This window comes from Gambusia affinis, linkage group LG16, assembly GCF_019740435.1.
Source record: "Gambusia affinis linkage group LG16, SWU_Gaff_1.0, whole genome shotgun sequence".
Classification (NCBI taxonomy): domain Eukaryota; kingdom Metazoa; phylum Chordata; class Actinopteri; order Cyprinodontiformes; family Poeciliidae; genus Gambusia; species Gambusia affinis.
The window spans coordinates 11,949,597-11,972,096 of NC_057883.1; the positions used below are offsets into that span (position 1 = coordinate 11,949,597).

At 39.9% G+C, this 22,500-nt stretch overlaps 4 protein-coding genes across 5 annotated transcripts in view; 2 read left to right on the forward strand and 2 right to left on the reverse strand.

The window, feature by feature from the left end:
- The window catches only part of rock2a (rho-associated, coiled-coil containing protein kinase 2a), a 36,486-nt gene extending 22,422 nt beyond the window's left edge, over positions 1–14,064 (forward strand). Inside the window, exons 11-33 of one of the 2 annotated variants that reach the window (XR_006373266.1) lie at positions 80–168; positions 254–302; positions 393–528; positions 862–953; positions 2,209–2,455; positions 2,681–2,787; positions 3,004–3,163; positions 3,739–3,899; positions 3,991–4,175; positions 4,254–4,323; positions 4,988–5,091; positions 5,182–5,368; positions 5,444–5,537; positions 5,618–5,712; positions 5,800–5,991; positions 6,063–6,231; positions 7,808–7,878; positions 7,959–8,047; positions 8,128–8,206; positions 8,301–8,568; positions 8,656–8,869; positions 10,608–10,738; positions 12,719–14,064. Coding sequence is in view for 1 of the 2 variants with exons in the window: in XM_044143737.1 (XP_043999672.1) it covers positions 80–168; positions 254–302; positions 393–528; positions 862–953; positions 2,209–2,455; positions 2,681–2,787; positions 3,004–3,163; positions 3,739–3,899; positions 3,991–4,175; positions 4,254–4,323; positions 4,988–5,091; positions 5,182–5,368; positions 5,444–5,537; positions 5,618–5,712; positions 5,800–5,991; positions 6,063–6,231; positions 7,808–7,878; positions 7,959–8,047; positions 8,128–8,206; positions 8,301–8,568; positions 8,656–8,869; positions 12,719–12,722 (2,862 nt within the window). In the remaining variant the exon portion in view is untranslated. The remainder of the gene's footprint in view (positions 1–79; positions 169–253; positions 303–392; positions 529–861; positions 954–2,208; positions 2,456–2,680; positions 2,788–3,003; positions 3,164–3,738; positions 3,900–3,990; positions 4,176–4,253; positions 4,324–4,987; positions 5,092–5,181; positions 5,369–5,443; positions 5,538–5,617; positions 5,713–5,799; positions 5,992–6,062; positions 6,232–7,807; positions 7,879–7,958; positions 8,048–8,127; positions 8,207–8,300; positions 8,569–8,655; positions 8,870–10,607; positions 10,739–12,718) is intronic. The other variant, XM_044143737.1, reaches the window with a different exon arrangement.
- Positions 14,065–14,138: 74 nt separating this feature from the next.
- slc66a3 (solute carrier family 66 member 3) lies at positions 14,139–20,884 on the reverse strand. The gene is made up of 7 exons (XM_044143743.1): positions 20,626–20,884; positions 18,521–18,603; positions 17,812–17,881; positions 17,648–17,705; positions 17,187–17,307; positions 16,340–16,381; positions 14,139–15,067 (listed from the first exon to the last, which is right to left on the reverse strand). The coding sequence occupies exons 1-7, from the start codon at positions 20,769–20,771 to the stop codon at positions 14,964–14,966; spliced, it is 624 nt and encodes a 207-aa protein (XP_043999678.1). The 5' UTR covers positions 20,772–20,884; the 3' UTR covers positions 14,139–14,963.
- An 828-nt stretch (positions 20,885–21,712) lies between these two features.
- On the reverse strand, positions 21,713–22,382 carry lg16h2orf50 (linkage group 16 C2orf50 homolog). Its single transcript, XM_044143744.1, has 3 exons — positions 22,181–22,382; positions 22,038–22,077; positions 21,713–21,929 (listed from the first exon to the last, which is right to left on the reverse strand). Exons 1-3 carry the CDS (start codon positions 22,291–22,293, stop codon positions 21,732–21,734), a joined length of 351 nt encoding a protein of 116 aa, XP_043999679.1. The 5' UTR covers positions 22,294–22,382; the 3' UTR covers positions 21,713–21,731.
- Positions 22,339–22,500, forward strand: part of LOC122846661 (CAP-Gly domain-containing linker protein 4-like) — a 28,654-nt gene continuing 28,492 nt past the window's right edge. The window contains exon 1 of the mRNA XM_044143741.1: positions 22,339–22,450. Coding sequence (XP_043999676.1) covers positions 22,426–22,450 — 25 coding nt within the window. The 5' untranslated portion in view covers positions 22,339–22,425. The remainder of the gene's footprint in view (positions 22,451–22,500) is intronic.

Genomic DNA, 22,500 nt, shown 5'->3' on the forward strand with positions numbered 1-22,500 from the left:
ACATTGATTTCAGGCTTTGCTCAAATGAAGCTCTAAAACTGTCCTCCTCTAATCGCTGGTTGATGTTTTCTGTTCTCAGTCGGCAGCGCTTCAGAAGAAACTTCACCATCTGGAGCTTCAGATGAATAAAGATAAACATGTCAAAGATGAACTAGAGAACAAATGCAGGTGCAAGATCAGCAAGTATGTTGCTACTGTGGTGTGCAAACTGCTGAAACCTTCACTCATGTTTTATCCACTTATTTCTCTGCAGAGCCGCAACTGTCCGCTTAGAAAAAATAACCAAAGAACTTGAGGAAGAGGTACGTGTCTGGAATTAAAGGATTTATATGGCGTCTTAGGTCAGAATGGAAGAGATCCCAGCTTTCTTTCCTTTTCTGATTGACTTTTAGGTGAGCAGCAGAAAGAGTCTGGAATCGAATCTGAGGCAGCTGGAGCGAGAGAAGGCCCTGCTGCAGCACAAAAGTTTGGAGAGCCACCGGAAGGCCGAGAACGAGGCCGACAGGAAGCGCTGCCTGGAGAACGAAGGTACCAGGCTCTCTTTGCAGATCCAGGTTCTGACAGTAGTCTTATTAAAATCTTTAAATCACTTGCAAACTAATCATTCCTGTTTTCACTCCTTAATCTGTTCCTCGTTGCTGCTGAGTGAAAAATAAAGTTAACGTTACCAGGAATAGATGCAAATGAATTATAAGATGAGGTGTGCCATGCTGCCCCCACCTGGTCAAACTATAAAATGTTCCCTAAACACTAAAACATGAAGGCCCCTTTTGTCTTGTCTTTTTTGGTTTGCACATTTAAAGTTTTTGCACAGATGACTGTAGCTTAACTTATCCCTGCTTCACTTTTGGTTTTGTGCAGTCAACAGCCTTCGAGACCAGCTGGATGACATGAAGAAAAGAAATCAAAACTCGCATATTTCCAACGAGAAGAACATTCACCTGCAGAAACAGGTTTTTTTCCAACTTTATTAATATACTTTTGTAATCTTCTTTCAGCCCGGTGAAGCTGAAAAGCATCTTTGCAGACCAACTATAATTTTTGCTACACATATTTAGACATACTTGATCGATGCAACAATTTTCCTTGCAGAAACATCTATTTAAATGATCACTACTACAAGATCACTGAGAATGCTTTGTGATCATCCAGACTCACCTCACGTGTAATAAAATAGCAGGAAGACATGAATGTACTTCCACATTTATACAACCTTTCAAAGCAAAGCTGTAAACTACATGCTTTCTCAGCTGTATTCATTCCACAGTGGGTCTTCTGACCATTTCATTCTGAAGCACCTGTAGGTCAAAGTTATTTTATCTCCAGCCAAAACCAACCTGCTGCTAATGAGATCCAACAGATCATCTACATTGTTTTCAAATTAGCATCCAATTATATTCACAAAGCAATATAATTATCCAGTGGGGTATTTTCGCATAATTTGCACGTGCTTTCTGCTGCTTATTTTTGCACCACACATATTCAGTTAAATGAAAGCAGATTTCAACATGTCCATTAAATCGAGCAGATGGGAACGATCCACATCTATTTGTTGGGTGTAGTTGCCATTTTACCAACTCGGCAGATGTGGAAATAATTAGAGATCAAAAATAGTTCGGTGCAGACAACACCAAGTTCTCAGAAAATCAAGGAACCTTCAGGAGATATTTATAAAATAATTGATGTGAACGTTTTTAAAGTCCCGCTTCAGATTGTAAAATATGAAGAAATTATGTAATCCCTTTAAAAAAAAAAAGTAATTGAAACATAAAAATGTGTTGACTTACAGTTGAAAATGTTTGTTTATAAAATTTATTATACAACAATATATATGCTTCATTCATTATCTATTCGAATATAAAATGATTTGTGCCTCCTGACCATGATTACACTGGGTTATTATGTTTAATGATAAGGAAAGGTCTTTAATGTCTGCTGGCTCTATTCTCACAACCTAAGAAAAATGATTAAGTAAAGTAAAGAGCAACTTTACTGTGTTCATTTTAGGCTTTGTTTTCTGCTGAGAGTTTCGTGTGCTTTCACAACATCCCAAAGCTACATATTATATAAATTAGAGTGACGGTAAATTCAGTGAATACATTTTTTAATCAGATTTTAAACATTCGGTAAAAGCTGACGCTGACGTCCTTCAGTTTATTTGCCCGTTATCTTCTCACCCACTAAACCTCATAATGGATGAATTCACAGCTGGAAGAAGCCAACACGCTGCTGCGGGCCGAGACAGAAACGGCGACGAGGCTCCGCAAAGCTCAGACGGAGAGCAGCAAGCAGCTGCAGCAGCTGGAGGCCAATGTGCGCGAGCTGCAGGATAAATGCTGCCTGCTGGAGCGCAGCAAGCTGAGCCTGGAGAAGGAGTGCATCAGCCTGCAGGCGGCGCTGGAGTCAGAGAGGCGGGAGCACAGCCAGGGCTCAGAGACCATCACTGACCTGATGGGTAGGGAAAACTCTAGCACAGCACTTCCTGAAAGGCTGCTGGTAGACTTCCATACGGATTTTTTCCTCCATGAATTTGGCAGAGTAGTAACACTTAGTATTTATCTGGATGCTGTACTTCAGGTTTTGTGAAGGACCTTTCTATAATTTTCAGATGGTTTTCAAACTCATTATTGGATTTTTTTGTGAAATAGCGCCCTCTGACAGTTTATTTTGCACTTTGCAGGACGTATTTCTGGGCTGGAGGAAGAAGCTCGCCAGCAGAGACAGGCTCTGGCCAAATCTGAGACTGAGAAGAGGCAGCTTCAGGAGAAATACACTGATCAGGAGAAGGTAAAAAAACAAAAAAAAACCCATCTCTGCTACTTTAAATATGAACATTACAAAGTCCTAGAAAGTTTTTACTTCTTCCACTGTAAATCTGTTTTGTTGGAGTCGCCGCGTCTCCCTGCTCGCTTTCTGTCAGACAGATATATTTTTCTGTTGCTGTTTTGTGCTTGGTGTCTCCTTTCAAATCAGAACGCCTTCTGCCTGTTTTTCTTTGTGCAGGAGATGAGCAACAAAGAGATAGAACTGACCTACAAACTGAAGGTTCTGCAACAGGAGCTGGAGCAGGAGGAGGCCTCGCATAAAGCAACCAGAGGTCTGTTGGCGGACAAGAGCAAGATTAAAGTGACCATTGAGGGCGCCAAGTCCGAGTCCATGAAAGGTGAGGTCTGCTTTACATGGTTAATCGGATCTGAAAGCAATGATTGAAGCTTTTTCCTGGACGCTCAAATCAGATCTGCTAGCTGTTTCAGAGAAGGCAGATTTATGATTCTGAGATACTTTATCTTTATTTGCAACACGGTCCAACAAGAGAAAATGTTGGATGAAATTAAGTGGAAGTAAAGAAGAAAATCTAATACAAAGTATGCAAAAGATCAGAAGTGAAATTTAGACATTTAACCTAGAGCTGGGTTAAATGTCCTGTTCCACCTGGATATTATTTCATGTATAGCCAGTACTATTTCATTAATATTAAAGAATTGTTAATTTATAAAAAGTGTCTATATTGTGCTGAAAATTTACTTGGAAGTTAGTTTTGCCTTATTTCAAGTGGACTAAGATATTTGCCCCAGAAAGTAGATCAAAGATACTTTGTAAGATTTTGTGTTCTGACATTGTAATTAAATCGTCCTCTCCACTGCACCGTATTAGCTCTATTTTATTAGTTTAATTATTTTTGCAGCCAAAGATTCATTTCTGGAAAATTGAAAAGTACCCCTGGATGTTTCTCTGCAGAACTGGAGCAGAAGCTGGCGGAGGAGCGAGCGGCCAAGCTGCGGCTGGAGAACCGAATCCTGGAGCTGGAGAAACACAGCAGCATGATGGACTGCGATTACAAACAGGCTTTACAGAAACTGGACGAGCTGCGCAGACACAAGGACCGACTCACAGAGGAGGTGAGTTTTTGGATCAGAAAACAACCCCAGTTAGAACCCTTCTAACTGGGGTTAAAAGTACTGCCTTTAAGAGCAGCCTGTGTTTGTTCAGGTGAAGAACTTGACGCTTAAGATCGAGCAGGAGACCCAGAAGCGTAACTTGACTGTGAACGACCTGAAGGCCCAGAACCAGCAGCTGAACATCCTGAGGACCTCGGAGAAGCAGCTGAAGCAGGAAACCAACCACCTGCTCGACATAAAACGCAGCCTGGAGAAACAGAACCAGGAGCTGCGCAAGTTAGTTCAGCTCTACTTTTTGCTCCAAGCCGTCACAATCTTCTGTGTCAGTAATTTGGTTTGATTTTCTACCTGCAGAGAAAGACAAGACACAGATGGACAGATGAAGGAATTACAGGACCAGCTGGAGGCTGAGCAATATTTTTCTGTGAGTTTGTGGCCAAATGATGCATGTTTGCTTCTCTGTTTGTATTGCATGTTGAACAGACCATGTGTTGAATCAAGAGTCTTTGAAGAGCTAAGTTCAGTAAAACGTTACGGTGCACTAGAGAGTTACTGTGCAGTCTGGAATTTGACTCAAGAAAAAGCTCCGATTTTTTTTCTACAGACTTTGTTCCTAAACTTATTTTTCAAAATGGATATAAATTGTATCCATTTGTTGGTCAATTGATCTTTTCTTGTTTTTCATAAATCCTTAGTGAGCTTCTGAATGTGAAAACTTTTGACCTTTAGAAGGTCAAAAGGATGTTGTGGTCTGTTTTGCCCTCTTGATATCCAGTCAGGTTTAGCACTCCGTTTCTACCTCTTTCTCCCTTTCTTGCAGTCTTGACATGTCATACATCCAGACTTGTCTGGATATATCATAGCAAATCCATTTCTTTCTAAGTAACTTAAACCTCTGTGCTTCCTGCGACTCCACCTTAATCACCTCGCTGATAATCAACACTGTGGACTGTTTGTTTGGGCCTTTTACTAACAGAAATAGTCAACAAAACTTGATCACCTAGTGTCACCAGACAGTGTTTCTGGTGCATCTTCATTTACTAGTCATGTTTTCATAATTCTGCGTTTTGGACGTGCCTCTTTTCCAGACTCTTTACAAGACTCAGGTTCGGGAACTGAAGGAGGAATGTGAGGAGAAAACTAAACTCTACAAGGAGGTGCAGCAGTCTCTACAGGAGCTGCAGGAGGAGAGGTGATTCTGCTGATTGGAGATCCAAAGTAAAACTCCTCCATTCACCCTCAGGTGTACGGATTTGAGTTTAATTTTCTCAATCTCTTCCAGGGACTCGTTGGCGGCGCAGCTGGAGATCACTCTAACGAAGGCAGACTCGGAGCAGCTGGCCCGCTCCATCGCTGAGGAGCAGTACTCTGATCTGGAGAAGGAGAAGATAATGAAGGAGCTGGAGCTGAAGGAGATGATGGCTCGGCACCGCCAGGAGCTGGCTGAGAAGGACATCACCATCGGCTCGGTGGGTCCCAGAAACACCCGCCTCCCGGTTTTAAACCTACAAAACGGTTCTGAATGTGTTTCCTGCTGTGTGCAGCTGGAGGAGGCCAACAGGACTCTGACTAGTGACGTTGCCAATCTGGCCAACGAAAAGGAGGAACTGAACAACAAACTGAAGGAAGCACTTGAAGGTCGATAAACGCAGAACTTTATAACATCAGAACAAGTATGACATTCATCGCTGCTCACATTTTTCTACTTGATCCTTCAGAATCGGACAAGTCGAAGGATTGGGAGCAGCAGATCAACCAGATGAAGCAGTCGTTTGAGAAGCAGCTGCAGTCAGAGCGCACTCTGAAAACTCAGGTCGGTGTTTACTCCTCACGGTCGTCGCCTCCGCACCCCCTGCCTCTGTGAGGAGCTGACCTCGTGTAACCCCTCCTACCCCCGCAGGCCGTCAATAAACTGGCGGAGATCATGAACAGGAAGGAAGTCCGTGGGGGAGGCAGCCGCCGTGGAAACGACACAGACATGCGGCGAAAGGAGAAGGAGAACAGGAAGCTGCAGCTGGAGCTGAGGTCAGAGAAGGAAAAGCTCAACAGCACCATGATCAAATACCAGAAGGAGATCAACGAGATGCAAGCAGTAAGTGCCGCTTTCCCCCTCATTGCTCCTGCTGCAGCTTTTTGGCTTCACAAATGTTTTCATGTGTGCAGCAACTGGCAGAAGAGAGTCAGATGCGCATTGAGCTGCAGATGGCTCTGGACAGCAAGGACAGCGACATCGAGCAGTTGAGGAATCTGCTGCAGTCGCTTAGCGTTCAGTCCATGGACTCTGCCAGCGTCAGCAGCGGTCCAGACTTTGACGCTGATGACGCTTATGCAGGTAAGGATGCAGCCTCCGTGGACAGAGCTGCACAGCTTTATTACAAATAAAACCAGAAAAGAAGACATTTTTGTGTGCTTTGTTGCATATTTATGAAAATAAGAAGATTGCAAAACTGCTTTAGGGGGACTCAGGAGTTTTGAATTTTGAAGAGTCGAGGTACAAGGTTTTGATTTATTGGTCTATCCATGTTCCTGACCTTCACTGATGGTTGTGGGATAGAAAATAACCTGGATTCTAGCGGCTGAAATAAGCTCCCTCTATATCTGGTTCTTTTGGTCAAGATGCTTCATTTTAGAATTTGTCTGCCACTGAAATGGAGACCCAAAGCTCATTCAAGGTTATTCTGGTCTGGCAACACCTCGGCCCTCTGTGACCTGATCTTGGATCAGTGGATGGATTCATCAGGTCTCTCTGCCCCCAGAATTCTTCACCCATTCATTGCTTTTAGAAGTAAAAGCAATCAGTGTCATTTAACGTTTTTGACAAAATTTAGCTTTTATTCCTGCAAATTCTTGTAATGTTTTTTTAGAGAAAGCAGAATTACCCTAAACATATAATTTCTAAAATAAAAAGAAAATCATTTAAAGAAAATGTATATTTTTTGGTAAGAGTGGTATAACTGTTCATCAACATAATAAGCAAATCAAGTGAAGCTCCACAACAAAGTCTGATTTATTAAAAGGATGCTTGATTTTTCTAAAACTGCATTTTAAAAAATATAATGGCCTCAATAATGCATTGAAATGTTTCATCCAAAGTAGAATATGTATTTCTTTATTTTTTGTTTTTTTGAACACGTAAAATGCCAGAGAAGAAAATAAAAAAAATATTAAACACGCATTAAACAACCTTTCATATCCAGTTCAAAAAGTAAGAAGAAACCAGAGCTGCGTAAATCCTACCACCAATTGTCTCATCCATATATGATCCATATTAAAAACATTTACACATCTAGTTTTTATTCTCACATTTTCTACTCTTTCCAAATGATATCTGTACAATTAATTATGCCGCCTACACCGTACTTGCTATCCAGAGTCTCCTGCAAGAGATCCATATATCTATCATCTTTAGCACAGCAAAACATGTTCTTATTTATGTATCAACTATACATAAATAACACATTTGATTCATCCAGTCATGTTTAATCTGCAGCTCTGCCACCAATCCCTGAACAGTATTCCAGTAGATCCTGAATGTGGGCTTAAAATTCTGTCACATCCATCTATTTCCAACAGATTAAAAAAAAAGAAAAATTTTAAACTGATTTATATTTTTACGTTTCAGGACTTTATCTGTTCCACAAGTTCAATCCACAGACAGCGATGTACATGCTCCTCATTGTTGTACATGCTTTATGTTTTCTAAAATTCAGCTTTCGTCTTAACTTGTAACCCCCCCTTACGTTCAGGAAATGTATTTTTAATATTTTCTGGTTACTGATAATTTCTTGCTTTGTTCATTATTTGACCAGTTTTGAATTTGACAGTTCATGGTTTAGTGGAAGCGAAGGGATAATTTTCTAGTGTTGTTTCTGTACTGAATATATAACGTTTATTGTTGATCCTCTCAGAGTCGAGACTGGAAGGCTGGCTCTCTCTTCCCGTCAGAAACAACACCAAGAAGTTTGGATGGGAGAAAAAGGTCTGAATGAACCATATTTGCTCTACCACAGAGCGTCTATTTGATTTTAGCTCTTATTTATGTTGGTTTTGTTGTTGCAGTATGTTGTTGTGAGCAGCAAGAAGATTCTCTTCTACAACAGTGAACACGACAGAGAGCAGTCCATTCCCTACATGGTTCTTGATATAGAGTGAGCTTAACGCTGGGGCTTTTAACCCAGGAGAGATGTTTGCGTTCAGATAGAAATTAAAGTTTATTTCCACTTTGCAGCAAACTTTTCCACGTGAGGCCCGTCACTCAGACAGATGTGTACCGTGCTGAAGCCAAGGAGATTCCCAGGATATTCCAGGTGTGTTCTCCCTCTGCTTTGCCATGTCTTCAATTGAACTTCTGGGAGGTTTAAAAGGATATAAATGGCCAACCAGCATCTGTGGTCCCGCTAGATCCTTTACGCCAACGAAGGCGAGAGCAAAAAAGAGCCGGAGTTTCCCGTGGAACCGCTTCCCATCGGCGAGAAGTCCAGCTACATCTGCCACAAAGGCCACGAGTTCATCCCCACACTCTACCACTTCCCCACCAACTGTGAGGCGTGCACCAAGCCGCTGTGGAACATGTTTAAGCCGCCGCCGGCTCTGGAGTGCCGGCGCTGCCACATCAAGTGCCACAAGGACCACATGGACAAGAAGGAGGAGATCATTGCTCCCTGCAAAGGTGTTAAGCTTTTCTGCATAGTTGTATCGAACAAATCATCTGTTTGGGTGCAGGTGAATGAAAACGAGTTTCTTCTTCCACCGCCAGTGAACTACGACGTGTCTACAGCCAAGAACCTGCTGCTGCTGGCCACCTCCCAAGAGGAGCAGCAGAAGTGGGTGAGCCGGTTGGTCAAGAAGATTCCCAAGAAGCCTCCGCCGCCGGAGTACTTTGGTCGCTCCTCGCCACGCACCTCCATGAGGGTTCAGTCCAGCCAGTCCATGAGGAGGCCAAACCGACCGCTCCCCACCAGCAAAAGCAGGTATGAAATCAAAGGTTTCTTCTTTTAGTTCAAGAAAGTGTCCACGGATTAAATATAGTAGTTTTTTATTGCTTCTATGGTTTACTTAGTGAAAAACTTAACCTTGAAGATTCTGGGTTTATGTTTTTTCGATGCACGGCTGGGATCGGCCACTATAGGACAGCATTCTTACACATGCCATCATATTAGAGGTAATCACCGCAACTAATGTCCCCCTTTCAGACTGGAGGAGTTTAGTCTTCAGGACTGGCTCTGGGCATTGGATGACATTGATGAGGATTGTTCCTCCATACATTTCTGATGATGGTAACACTGTGTTTCTGTGTGTTTTGCTGTGTTTGCAGTGCAGTGGCTGCATTTAAACTATATTGCAGGGATATCCAACTCCAGTCTTCCAACGCTACTGGCCTACAACTTTTCCATGCATTCTTGTTCAACACACTTGAATCAAATGGTTGGATCAACTCTTCAGCAGCAGAAAGTTTAGTAGAGACCCGGTAACAAGCTAGTCATTTAAATCAGGTGTGTTGGAACAGAAATGCATCTAAAAGCTGCCTTTGTCAGCCTTAGTTGCATTGTTGTAGGTGACCGTCAAAGGGCGCAGCCCCTGAATTTGTACACATCCCCACTTTCAGTTTACTTTCAGAGGCCATCGCATTGTTTTTCCATATTCTCCAGATATTTCAAAGAGTTTGTGATGTTATGTACTCTGCTCAGGTGTCCAGAACCATAGAAAGAGAAACAGATACACAGCATCACTGATCCTCTACCTGGCTTAGCAATAAGCCTGGGGGACTTTTCTATATATTCATTCTTTGCTTCACACCAGACCCACCAGGGCAGCTTTTCCCAAAGCTCAATCTCAGATCACATGGTTCCACTATACATTAAGTTCTTTTACAGTGAGATTTGTCAGTCCGCACTCTGCATAGGAACAAGATGAAACTAGGTCATCATGCAGCCTTGTTTGTCTCAGTTCTTCTAAATTAAATTATTACTCTGATTGAGTTCATTATTGTGCTATTTTCTTTCCTGATTCATGCAGAAAAGCATTCACCTGCTTTCCTTGAATAGCATGTTCTCTTGTTTTTCCCATTTTAAACGTGGCTAGGAGAACATGTATTCATGCCCTATGAATACAGCAAGTTTTGAATGACTTATTAAAAGTTTCTGCACAAAAAAAGTTAAATTTAAGTAAATTAGAATTGGGCTCATTTAAATCCTCCACATTGAAGATGTTATGCTATGCTGTCAGTCAGAGTGAAAACGTCATTTACAGACCGAATTTGGTTGGATCTGATATAAAACCACTGAACACTGATTAGGGTATTTAATAATCCCAGATTATTTAGTCAGCTACTTAGATTAATTTAACTTTGATTTGGTCACAAACAAAAGGACACTAACATTCACGGCTGTTGATGTGTCTGGTAGATTTTCTTGCAGAAACTGTGCTTTTTTTATGTTATACTGTAAAGTAATTTTCTATAACACTTGGCAGTCCTCAATCTGAAGGCCCATGTATTTAATGTAATTGCTTTGTTTTCTATTTCAGGTTTTATGCACCAAGTTATCTGTTTTCTTGCAGGTGTTTTTGTGGAGTAGCTCTGCTTCTTGTATTTTGTTAAATTTCTGTCTCCCTAGCTTATTTTCTCAGGACTCTTTTTGTCTGATTTGTTATTTCTTGCTAAATTTGATGGACTAACATTTGTTGTTGTTGATCAAAAACATGTTTCAGCTCCTATGACTTGAGTCGCAGATCAAATGGGTTAAAAACAAAGCAAGTCGACTCCTGCAGCATTTGGTACAACTGACTCCTCCTCTGATCTTGTTCTCCGTGTAAACGACCAAGTTCCTGGATGCGTTTGTGTACGTGTCTGTCTTGTCACTCAGCGGTGCTGTCGGGCCACATGCAGGGGGTGAATACACATGGTTCAATTTTCTCTGTGCTGTTTGGGAAACTGTTTACCTGATAGGATCAATGTCACTGGGTGTCTAGAACGGAGAAAATAATCTGTTATAACTTGATAGGATCGTTTACGACTTTCCGTCTTCTAATATACAGCTCTGGAAAAAATTAAGAGACTACTGCACTGAACCCTGTTAAAAACCTCATGGATATTCCACAAAGTGTTGATTTTTGAATTCTTCCTGAGTTAAAACTTTAGTATTGTTGTTTCTAAATGAATATGAACTTGTTTTTTTGGCATTATTTGAGGTCTGAAAGCACTCACATTTTCTGCAAATAAAAAAAAAAATCTTTGCTTGGAATTTCGGAGAGATGTTGTCAGTATTTCGTAGAATAAAAGAAGAATATTCATTTTACTCAAACATATACTTATAAAAAGTAAAATCAGAGGAACTGATCATTTTAAGTGGTCTCTTAATTTTTCCTGAGCTGTATGTGGAATCATATAATCTCTGGGAGAGTTTGTTCCTTAAAATAAATAGATGCTTACCTATGCCTAAATAAAGTCAAACTGAATCTTTCGGGTTCAAGGGCTCAAAACATGGAGGTGGCAGCATTATGTTGGTACGTTTCTCAACGTGGATGCAAAGATGAACTTCTAAATCAGGGGTGTCAAACTCAAATACACAGTGGGCCAAAATTTTAAATTGAACAAAGCTGCGGGCCAAGGTTGAACAAATGAATCTTTTAATATGGACCCAAACAAGTTTTGATTTAACAATAAATATTGAACAAGCAAGGCTTATATAACTTAAAAGTGCAGGTGTGCAAAATTGAGTTACTAAAAATAATAATAAAACATATCAATGGAATATTAAATAAAATTTAAATAAAAATTGAATGCCTCCTTTCTGACGTAAATGTCAAAATAAGCTTTGTACACAGGCTAATAAATTTGAAGATAAAATAACATAACAATTATGAATAATTTCTTCTGCCACAATATAACTTGCCTTTACAGCAGCTTCACTTTGTGTTGTGGCTTTTGTGAACATTTTCTGTTGTGAAACCAAACCTCTTTTCATCTCCTTTACTTTCTGGCTCCTTTGAGAGGGGTCCAAGTCCTTATATTTGTCCTGGTGTTTCGTTTCATAGTGTCGTCTAATGTTGTACTCCTTAGTTACTGACACGTTGGCTCCACAAACAAGACCAACAGGTCTGTCGTTTACATATGTAAACAGATATTCTGTCTCCCACCTGTCCAGAAAAGTTCTATTTTCTGCCTTTCTTTTCGCCATTTTTTGGTAGGGTAACACAGTGACAGCTGTAGTTTGAGGTCGCAGTGTGGTTTGGAGGAGAGGGGATGCGGGGTGCGCCGGGGCTGTCAACCGAAGGAGTGCGCAAGTAGACGGATCACCACCTTCCTAATACATCTGTGTCCGTTACCATAAATGCTACTGGCACAGAGGAGGAGGCGTGTCTGCCTCTGTCCTGATTGACACGCCAAAAAACAGCATTATGGGATTTGTAGTCTAAGCGGTGAATGCGGCGTCACAGCGTTGCCACCGTATAATACTGGCGGGCCGGCTCTAATATTAATTTTAAATTGCCCCGCGGGCCAAATATAATTACACTGCGGGCCAAACAGGCCAGAGTTTGACACCTATGTTCTAAATCATTTCATCTTCACTTAATATGAGCAGATAGATGGTTGAAACCACAACGTTTTCAAATAAAGATCAGAACGATCATTTTTTTTAATCCTCAGACTCAGCAAAATAAAACAAACTAGCTTAAATCCATTCTGCTAAAAGAGGTATCAAATGTTCAGAGTCGTGCATAAAAAGCAATGAATTTAAACTTTTTAAGTCCTTATTGTTGAAATAAGTGTACGTTTTTGGAGTGCTTAACTTTTTGTCCGTCTGTCTCTGTGCCTGCAGTTAACCCTGCTAGATGCATCTCCGGGGCGGTGTTTCCTTCGAAGCTCCATCTGCAGATCTGGAACTCCATGTCAATTCGCCTCAGTCCGTCTCCTGCTTCATCCTGGGAGGAAAAGCTCTCCTATCTCCTTGTCGCTCTGCTCCTTTCAGCCACTTCACAGCTACTGAGCTTGACTGCGCTCTTTTCTGCAAGCTGGTTGGCTTGTGAACACAGTCTGGAGTAGCTCCTTCTGTTTCCACAGGAAGCAGAAGAGCTCTTTGGAGAGGCAGCGTGGATGAATGGGGATTCAATTACCTCAATGATTCTCCCCAGGAAACAGTCTGATGGAGGGGACATGCAGGAAACTCCTGCACATCACCTTTGGCGGTTCTAGTGGCCAAAAATAAGACATTCTGCTAAAAGAAACTGTGAACAGTTCAAAGAACATGACACTTAGTTCATTCTGTTGGGTTTTTTTCCCCCAAATGACTTGTTCTCTCAACACAATGATTGTAGCTTTTAACTTTCCACAGCTCTTGTTTCAGGTGAGTCGCAGGATCCGATTAAGGTACAACAAGCTGTTACTTCACGTAAAGTCACAGAGTAGGGGAACGCAGTGAATCCTTATTTTAAGCAAGTGATTCTCTGGCTGCCTCTTATTATGATTTCAGTCACTGAAACACTTGTTTTGTCTGCAGTAGACGTTAGAACGTGAGCAGCATCCTGCTCTGATGGCATTAAAAGGAACAAAGCTGCACTGTCCGACCCGAGGGATAATGTTTACCTAAACGCACCGATCATGTTTTTCTCCTTTTTTGTGTGTTTGAAGGTAGATGTGGTGCTCCACCAGAGGCGGCACCCAGGCATCGTATTACCAAATATACTTGACTGAAGCTTTTATTTTACTGCCAGCTGCTTTGGAGTGAACTTGCATGTTTTTCACGCACCGTCACCCCTGCCAGGTTGTTTTTTGAAAGCGGCGGTGACGATGAAGGTATGCAAACCTCGTCCTGAGCAGCACTAGTCCACTGAAGGTTTGTTCCGATGTTTTGGTGTCAAGAGTAACTGAACTCCTACGTTTTTTTTTACACGTCGTTGTGTGAATGTGGCTCATACAGGCGGCTGGAGAGCAAACCGTGTGTGTTTTGTGTACCAACTGCTCTCCTTTAACCAAGAAGCATGTTTTATACATATAAATATCTACAGTATATATTTTACATGCCATACTGTGCACATTATATTATTTATACAGCCTTGTCCACTTTGTATTTAAGGGCCTTTACATCCAGATTGCATGTTTGCTACCAAACAGCTATAATGATGATGATTGTATTAACTACTTATAGAAATAAAGACATGGATGTGCCGTTTGGTTTCAAATGTTTTTAAAAAGTCAAACAAATAAATGCTTTAAAGAATTTCAGTGAAATCACAATGGAAAAAGGTCAAATGTTTTGGTTTATTTAGGCGGTACAGAAACAAATTCACATACAAAAGTTATTAAAAACACAATATACATTATCCTGAGTTGAAGGATTTTGGATATTCGCAAACTGTCGTCTTCTTTTACAGAAAATCCTCATTAATGTTTAAAAATGGAATTTTAAAGAATAAAGGTAGATTAAGGAGACATGTATTAAAAACTACTGGGAAAAGCGTGGTTATTAGAATGTTTGGGAAAACATAATTATTAAAAAAAAATACACCCTCTTTCAATTCTTTATACAAATAATAAAAAAAGATCTGTAATTGGTTAGGTTATGAAATTATTCAAAAGTGAGGTTAGATGTAGACAAATCATCTCATATTCATTTCCTACCTCTTTGTATAAATAACTTCCTACTTGGAGTCCAATACTTTCATGAGTTACTGAAAAATCAAACATTAAATTAATAAGAATTTATGTCTAAGTTGTATTTTTTTAAAGCTTGCCTGGTTAAACACATTGTGTTTCTGATACTGTTTGTTGAGTCTCTGATCAATTCAGAGTAACTCAGCGGCCTCCTGCAGGTTTTTTTTTTTTTACAGTAAGCTGTTTGGATTAAAGACACAAACAGTTGCACCTGTTGTTTTACATTCAAGGTTGTGTTTAAACTACTTTAGTACCTTGAACAAATTTCAGAACATTTGAGTCTTCATAAGTAAAAACTAGAAATGAAACGGGGTGTACTTTCTTTTTCACAGTAGTAACCGTTACCCTTGGATTGTTTCCGTGTTTCTTGTGCCTGTGGTGACCCAGTAAGTGCTGAAGACGAAACCACTAGATTAGTCGTCTTTCTTTGAGCTGCTGCTTCTTCTTTGTTGGTAATAGATCACAGTGAGCAGCACCCAGAAGTTGAGCAGAGTCATTGCCACAAACCGCACCAGAACTGTGAGAAACAAGGAAGTGATTACAAACCAGAATTACTTTTAATTTAAACCGATTTGTAGCTATGAACTGGCTTTAGAAATCAAAACGTGGTTGCTGGCTCTCTGACAAGAAGCTACATGCTTGCATTTTAAAATGTTTTGCAGAAAAACCATTCCAAACTTGCACTGAAATGTAGTTTTTAATTATTTTTAGCTTCATATTTTTCAAAAATACCCTTTTATAAAATTCTGGTTATATGTTTTTGAACAATAGATAAAGATTTCTTAGAAAATATAATCTTAGAAGATGGCATTGTTGAGCATCTTCTCTCTTTCTTTAAGTCTTGTCTGTTTCTTTAATTCCTTAGTTCAATATAAATTTTTTTATGGCACTGATCAAAATTAATTTTTTTTTCAGTTAATTTTTTTTTTAAATGGGAAAACGACGCTAAACAAGACAGAATTTTAATGTGTTTTTAACTTAAAAATTCTACACATTTACAGACTGAAATTTCCAGATATTCCAATTTTCTGGGCTTTTATCATAAAACAAAGACAATACATTAATAGTTCATCTTTATGAATCTGTTAGCATTACAAAATCAGCAAACTGTAAATGTATATTCGACACAATGCAGCTCCTTCCCTCACTTAATTTCCTGAAGGCTGCAAACGTTTCAGCATGATCATTAGACACGGTAAAACACGGAGGGATAGAACTGAGCTTCTTATGCCATTTTGTTCAACGTTCTTTTTATCTGCTTGAAGTATTGTCCTCTCTTGCAGCCCGAATAATTGGCAAAAGATGGTAAGTATTACATGCTGCAGGTAATCTATTAATGGTTCATCCCAACAAAGTCCTAGAGAAAATCTAACCAACTTGAAGCTCAAAATAACATGATTATTTTCATCTTTTAAAATAGCAAAACAACTTAAAATACTTTTTCATGCATGCTGTCCACCAAGATTTATTCTTGAGTACTAATTTTAAAGACCTTTTAGTGTGAAAATTTCCAAAATAAAAGTCAATACGAAACGGCACTTTAGTTTGAAGATGAGAATAACAGACTAAACATTGGAGTCAAAAATCCAAGAGTTCAGGTACTAATAAACTCTATTTTTTTCTCTTCTAAATCTCTCTTGCCTTCATTAAACATAGACGCATCCAGAACTGCCTTTTTATGAGATTTCACTCCCAGAGTGCACCACGCTTCCACATTATTGCTGCGGTGGAAGGCGTTTAGAGAACAAAATGAAATGTTTCTGCCTTGTGTCATTTTACGCTGGCTTACCCTGCATGTCTCCGGTCGTCACCGAGGTGGTGTAAATCCGCGCTGGAACAAAGAGGAAGCGGAGTTAATGACATGCACATTATCCAACCGCACTCTCTCATGTTTAATTAATGACGTGTTGAATTGCTGATTTACTGAACGCGTAGCAAACTGAAAGGGGATTATCCATATTCATGACCTGAAAGTGATTTAAGTGGAAGAATTAGTTGAAACTGATGAGCTGTTGAAGCTTATTAAATTTGTTAAGTCGGAAATAAGAGACTGCAATTAAAAATGTGGCAATCCGACTTTGGTTAGTTTATTTAATCTTAAAATTTACCTGTTTGGGTTTACTGCTTCTATGTGGGTTGTTTTACCTCATTGATTGTATCCCAATAAAGTCAGATGGGGGTGAGGGGGGATTCTCCTAACTTATTTTGATTAACCAATCAGAGGTGGTTAATGATGTAATTAATAAACCTAATGAATATTGGATTAGAATGTTTGTTTAAAATCCTTTTAGATGTCTGAGAAACTTTTTTTAATAAAAAAAAAAAAACCTCATGACTACGGGTAACTTCATATTCATTAAGAGGGAGATTCAATGTTCAACAATATCAATAATGCGTATGTCCGATAGGAATTATTTAAAAGAATCCCGACTTTCTAAATAAGCAAAACAATCATTATGCACTTTTACATGTACTCACTGCCATTCAGACAAAATGTTTTATGCTTTTTTTAAATTATTTTGCAATTTATTGTGCAGTTCTAGTTAGTATTGGTTAAAGGTTATCATTTTTTTTTTAGTTTGACAGCCCTCTTTACCCCAACAGCCACTGGAAAAGAAGTCCCCTCACACACTCACCCATACATGTGTAGGTAGCCATGCCCCAGGAGAGGGCGCTAACCTGTCCGGCATCCTTGGAGTTCCACATGCACTGCAGCTGGGCCAACTTACTGGCTGCACTGATGAACGTGCACAGGCTCTGAGAGGATAGTGCAGGTCACATATTACATGTTTGTAACATGACAGACTGAACACTACAGGTGAGCTGGACTCCACAAAGTAAAAAAAAAAAAAAAAGAAAAGTTACTCTTAACAATTTAAACTTGAAGTGGAAGAATTGCTGCTTCATTTATTTAAATGCAAAATGCCTACAGACATGTTCATCCCATTTACCAAGCAGGCCTTGATGTGTTTCAGTGAGAGAGAAATGAGCTCTGGGTGAGTCTCCTCTCGGCTCTCCACATCATTACTCCTGACTGATGACGTGCCAACTCTTTACTGTGGGACAATGTGTGACTCATTTGAAAATGATGCATTACCATGGCCAGATCTATGATCCACCTCTCCACCGTGAGGAGCCTCCAGCCTCCGACCAACCTGAGCACGATCTGTTAAGGCACAAGATGCTGCCGGGGGGGGGTCATTGATTTCCTTCAACACCAAGTAGTTTCACAGCTGTCACTGCCAGCGAGGGTAAGGATACAGCAAGGCGTACACCAGGCTCTGCCGCAGGCTGCCGTTGTAGTAAAGAATCAGGAGCAGAAGGATGACATCTGTCGGGACACAGAGCAGGTTATAAACCTACACCACTTCCAGGAAGGTTACAGCTTCATTTCAAGGGCCACTGGCACACTGCTGATTCGCTAGCTATTCAGATTCTTCTAAGTTTTATATATTTAAAAGCCTCCTGGTTTGAATTTCCTGCAAGTTTTGTCTCATCTAAAAAGGTTGAACATTTTACATCCAGGCCTAAACCTCCACAAAAATAGCTTGAAAAATGTTCCTTAGTCAGTTGAAGAGTAACCTCAAACCCTTTTGTGGCTCCCAACGAGGTCCTGGTTATTTCTGGCTGGATTTTTGACAACTCTTCTTAGCAGATATGGTAGAAGGTATTTAATCTTTGGATCAATAATATGAATTTAACACATAAATATAATATTTCCGGGTAATGTTAACCTAAAAAAACTGTGCTAATGCATGTACAAGCATTTGTTTCAAAGTTTTTAAAAAGATTTTCGAAGTAATATTCATGCCTTATAACTATTCACATTGTGTGAAACTTAACATCAATGTTAACACTGTTATTCTTGATTATATTCAATCCATAAATAGACTTAATAATGACAAAAATTAGAATATTAAGCACCCCTTTTAGCCAATAAAATACTTCTGTTACGCTATTTGTTACAAACCTTGAGCAATGAGGATGGGATATTCCAGGTATGTGGGGGGTGGGTAGTTGTAGTACATCTGGTAAGTTACAAAAACTATGAACCTAAAAAGAATAAAATATCAGATTATTTAATGTAATCAGTTAAGCTTTTATTTATTTAATGCAGTTTTATTCAGCTGTGTAAGCATGTAGACTTTTGTATAACTGTTTACATGTACAGGCACTAGAATAATATCTAGAATGTTCAGAGCTGCATTGATTTCCTGGAGCTGAGGTAAATCATGAGTTTAGAGTGGAAAATGAATCTGAAAACCTGAGTTGAGGAGGAAAAAAACAACAGCAACAATTTCCCTAAGAAACCCCTGACCACATCAAATACTTCCTGGTGATTTCAATCAGAACAAATATCATTAAACCACTGTTTTATTAAAAACTCCTTATATATTTAAAAATGTTCTCTTTCAGGCGTAGTGTACTGCTCATTAATCTCCATCAAAAGGTCTTTAATCTGCTGTCTGAGATTCTTCTGCAATTTTTCCTTTACAACAATGATGGTGATTTTACAGTAGAGAACTTCAAATATGCACAGCACCTGGTTAAATTAGCCACAACTCTTTAACCTTTCTCACATTTTGTCATGTTACAGCTGCAAGCTTTAATGTATTTAATTGGTATTCACTGTGTCAGACCAATACCAAGAGGTGCTTAACCGTGAAGTGGAAGGAAAAGAAGTTGAATTATTAGGTTTAAAGTGAAAATCTGAAAAGTGTGGCATGCATTTTGTATTGAGCGCTAAGCTGATTAAGGAGGCTTGAATATGCATAACACATTTTTCAGACTTTTGATAACTTTTTAAACGATGCATCCATTGAATTTATGTGGGAATGAATCAGCCGTGCCTCCCCTGAACTGGAAACCGTTTGTTGATTTTACCTCAGAGTGGCCAACTCTGTTATTCCTATATCGATTTGATACAGTGGGGGCTTCCACACTTCTCATATCTGTGCCTTCTGTCACTTTTTTCAGCAGTCAAAACTGTTTAATCCGTTGTTAACACTCGTAACCTGTTTTTTCGAGCCACCGTGAAATGTAACATGAACTCTAAGACGCTCGCTCTGGGTTTACACCTGTGCGGCAGCGAAGGACACCTGCTGCTGCTGGGCAGACCTCTACAGGTGTGTTAGAATCATGGCAGCAAACCAACAAAACGCAAAGAACTATGCACAGTTACCCCCCAAACCAACAGTGAGTTGAGTAATGCTGTTGGATGCAGGTAATGTTAGCTAAAAGATGACTAGGTAATGCCAAAAGAGCACCGTAAACTTCTTAACAAGTAGCCTGTAGGCTACTGATGTTGATGTCTATGTTCAAAAGTGGCTAGTACTGGTTACATTCACTTGTGTAACTCTTTTGGGGGGGAAAAGGTACTTTTAAGAGTAGTTTTACTGCACTGTACCTTTTTCTTTTACTTGAGTAATATTATTATTGCTACGTAGATTAATTTTGAATATTATCATTGCAATCAGTGTATCTGGAGAGTGTAGATGCTTCTGCAGATTTCTGTGCGTGTAAGCCTGTCGTAAATAGTTAAAAACAGCCCAGCATCTCTGCATTTATATTTCAAAACGTTTGCAGTCTTTCTGGGTCTTCGTAGTCTTATCCTCGGCTCATTTGCCAGATGGATGCTGTGTGTTTGAAGCTGATAAGGTTTCTTTATCGGCAGAAACATTCTGAGCAGCTGCAATCAGGACACAGACGTACTATTCTGCTTTAGACAGTCAGTCTGGTCTTTATCCCCACAAATCCAACAGAGTGCAGTTTGTGAGAACCGTTCGCGCACTGATTCATATAAACAGGTCCAGTTCTGGTCGCTTTACGAACATTTTCATTACACTGGAATCTCACTGAGTGTAAAAACAGTGTTTTATTTGACTTATAATCAACTTTCACACGTATTTAAACAAACTAGACTGTAAAAATAGACTTCCTATTCTTTTTATGCACATGCACATATAGAAACAGGAAGTCAATACATCAAAGCTGTGCCCTTCCTCACCTCCGTCACCGTTCATCTTTCTCTAGCAGCTAGGAATCACTTTTACCCGTCCTACAGAGTCCACCTACCCAATGAGCTCCAGCAGCAGACTGTTGAGGCTGATCCCTGTTGAACGTTTGGCTCTCATTAATACGAAGATCTGCGGGAACTTCAGCACCATGCACACGAACAGCGTGCTGAAGTTAGCGATGTGCAGCAGAGTGTCGGACTGCATGCTGGATCTTTAAATTTTATTTTAAACTGTTTATATTGTTTTATAATTCACACTAGCTTCCAGATGCTGCTGTGATGCAAACACTGTTAAGGTGCTTTTACTCTGATCGGAAATCCGGTGTATATTTTCGAAATAATAGTAGAAATTATTTGTGTACGCTCGCTAAACTACTGTCACCAGGAGTGATCAAAACCGATTAATAAAATAAAAATTATCTAAATATATTTTAATGAAAAAAATATTTATTTATATTATGTGATTAAATAAATGAACAAATGCTTTTAATCTGAAAAAATGCGCATGACATCCGTTGATATGGCATAAATACGACAGTTTCCTGTCAGCCGGCGGCATCGTTTCTCATTTCCGCATACATAGTCTGAAAGATGATTGGCTCAGAAAGAACCACAGTATTTAAAACCTCGTAAATACTGAACACAGGTTCGTTTTCGAATTTAATAAAGAAGAGACGCATCTAAAAGTTGCAGGAAACTGGCCCTCAAAGACTGGAGTTGAAGACCCTTGCCATACAATGTTATTACACTTTAGAATGGTCTCAGTTAGCGCTGTTGCAAAAGACTGTTCCAATAATTGAGTACTCTATCGAATATTGTTACAATTACCTGTCTGTCTATCTAGGTAGCTAGCTAACTACCTAGCTACCTGGCTATCTATCTTGTATTGATGTGTGTCAGTTTATGACATAAGTTCAATAAACACAATTGAAGTCAGTGATTGTCAAGTAAAAATGTGAAAAGTAATGTCTTCGTTGGTTTAAGGTTTGACAGCCACTTCTTTTTGCTCGTTTTCTTGAAGTCCTGGATAGATCTGGCAGTAAACGGAGCAGCAAATACAACCTTTTTCTTTCAGCGCATTTGCAAGTTTAGAAATTAATGACAGGCTTGCCTCCTCTTTTTTGACATAGGACACGGAGTTATCACTGACGTCTTATTTATGCTTTTATGATGGTTCCTTCTCCACGGTCTTTTTCTTTCCTCTGTAGCTTCCATGAAAGAGTGGCAACCCGTCCTGTTTGATCATCTGCTTCCCATGAGGCATGATCTGCCTGCTGCCATAGACTTGATTGGAGGTGTTGGGGACGAACTCGGAATACACCGAAAGGTTTTTCGGTAAAGACTTCTCGTCCATTGGGGCATCCTGCAAACATCCACAGGTTGTCGCCGTGGGTGAGGAGTGGCAAAGTGTGCAGGGGCTGATGTCTAGTAGTTAGTTTTGAACAAAGCAGGTGGTGTTTTTTCTCCATACCTGTGTGCCACAATCCAGGACAGCGCCCCAGGTCTCATCCCTGTGAACAACAGCTTGTTGGTGAAAATGATTTTAAAACACCATTTAAAACAGCCAGGTTTGCACGAACCAAACCTTTTTGTCCTCTCACTTCTTAAGCTTACCATTCCAGCGCTATTCTCCGCTCTTTTACACACAAGTCTTTCCACCCTTCGGCTAGACTTACTGGATTTTTGCGACTCTCATCATACTCAGAGCGGCTTTTTGAGGGTTCCATGCTGACGATGGCGCGGTAGATTTACCTCCGTTAGCTTGAGGTAAAGGTAGAGAAGCCGAACCAAATCACGGTTCGTTTTGTTTACGTTTCCATGGAAACAGGTCTAACAAGAGAAAATGCACCAAATACCTCATGTTTTACAGTTTCATACACCTTCGTGAGTATTCAGTCCGACAACTTATAATCCAGCACTTAATGCAAATTTTA

What these genes read in the sequence shown, in the direction of transcription:
- lg16h2orf50 (XM_044143744.1), bottom strand. Translation starts at nt 22,293, where the DNA reads ATGGAACCCTCAAAAAGCCGCTCTGAGTATGATGAGAGTCGCAAAAAT. An exon ending in CGGAGAATAGCGCTGGAATG is followed by an intron (nt 22,078 to 22,180) that starts GTAAGCTTAAGA and finishes TGTTGTTCACAG; the next exon opens with GGATGAGACCTGGGGCGCTG. An exon ending in TCCTGGATTGTGGCACACAG is followed by an intron (nt 21,930 to 22,037) that starts GTATGGAGAAAA and finishes GGATGTTTGCAG; the next exon opens with GATGCCCCAATGGACGAGAA.
- slc66a3 (XM_044143743.1), bottom strand. Translation starts at nt 20,771, where the DNA reads ATGCAGTCCGACACTCTGCTGCACATCGCTAACTTCAGCACGCTGTTC. An exon ending in CTGCTGCTGGAGCTCATTGG is followed by an intron (nt 18,604 to 20,625) that starts GTAGGTGGACTC and finishes TATTCTTTTTAG; the next exon opens with GTTCATAGTTTTTGTAACTT. An exon ending in AGCCTGGTGTACGCCTTGCT is followed by an intron (nt 17,706 to 17,811) that starts GTATCCTTACCC and finishes GATCGTGCTCAG; the next exon opens with GTTGGTCGGAGGCTGGAGGC.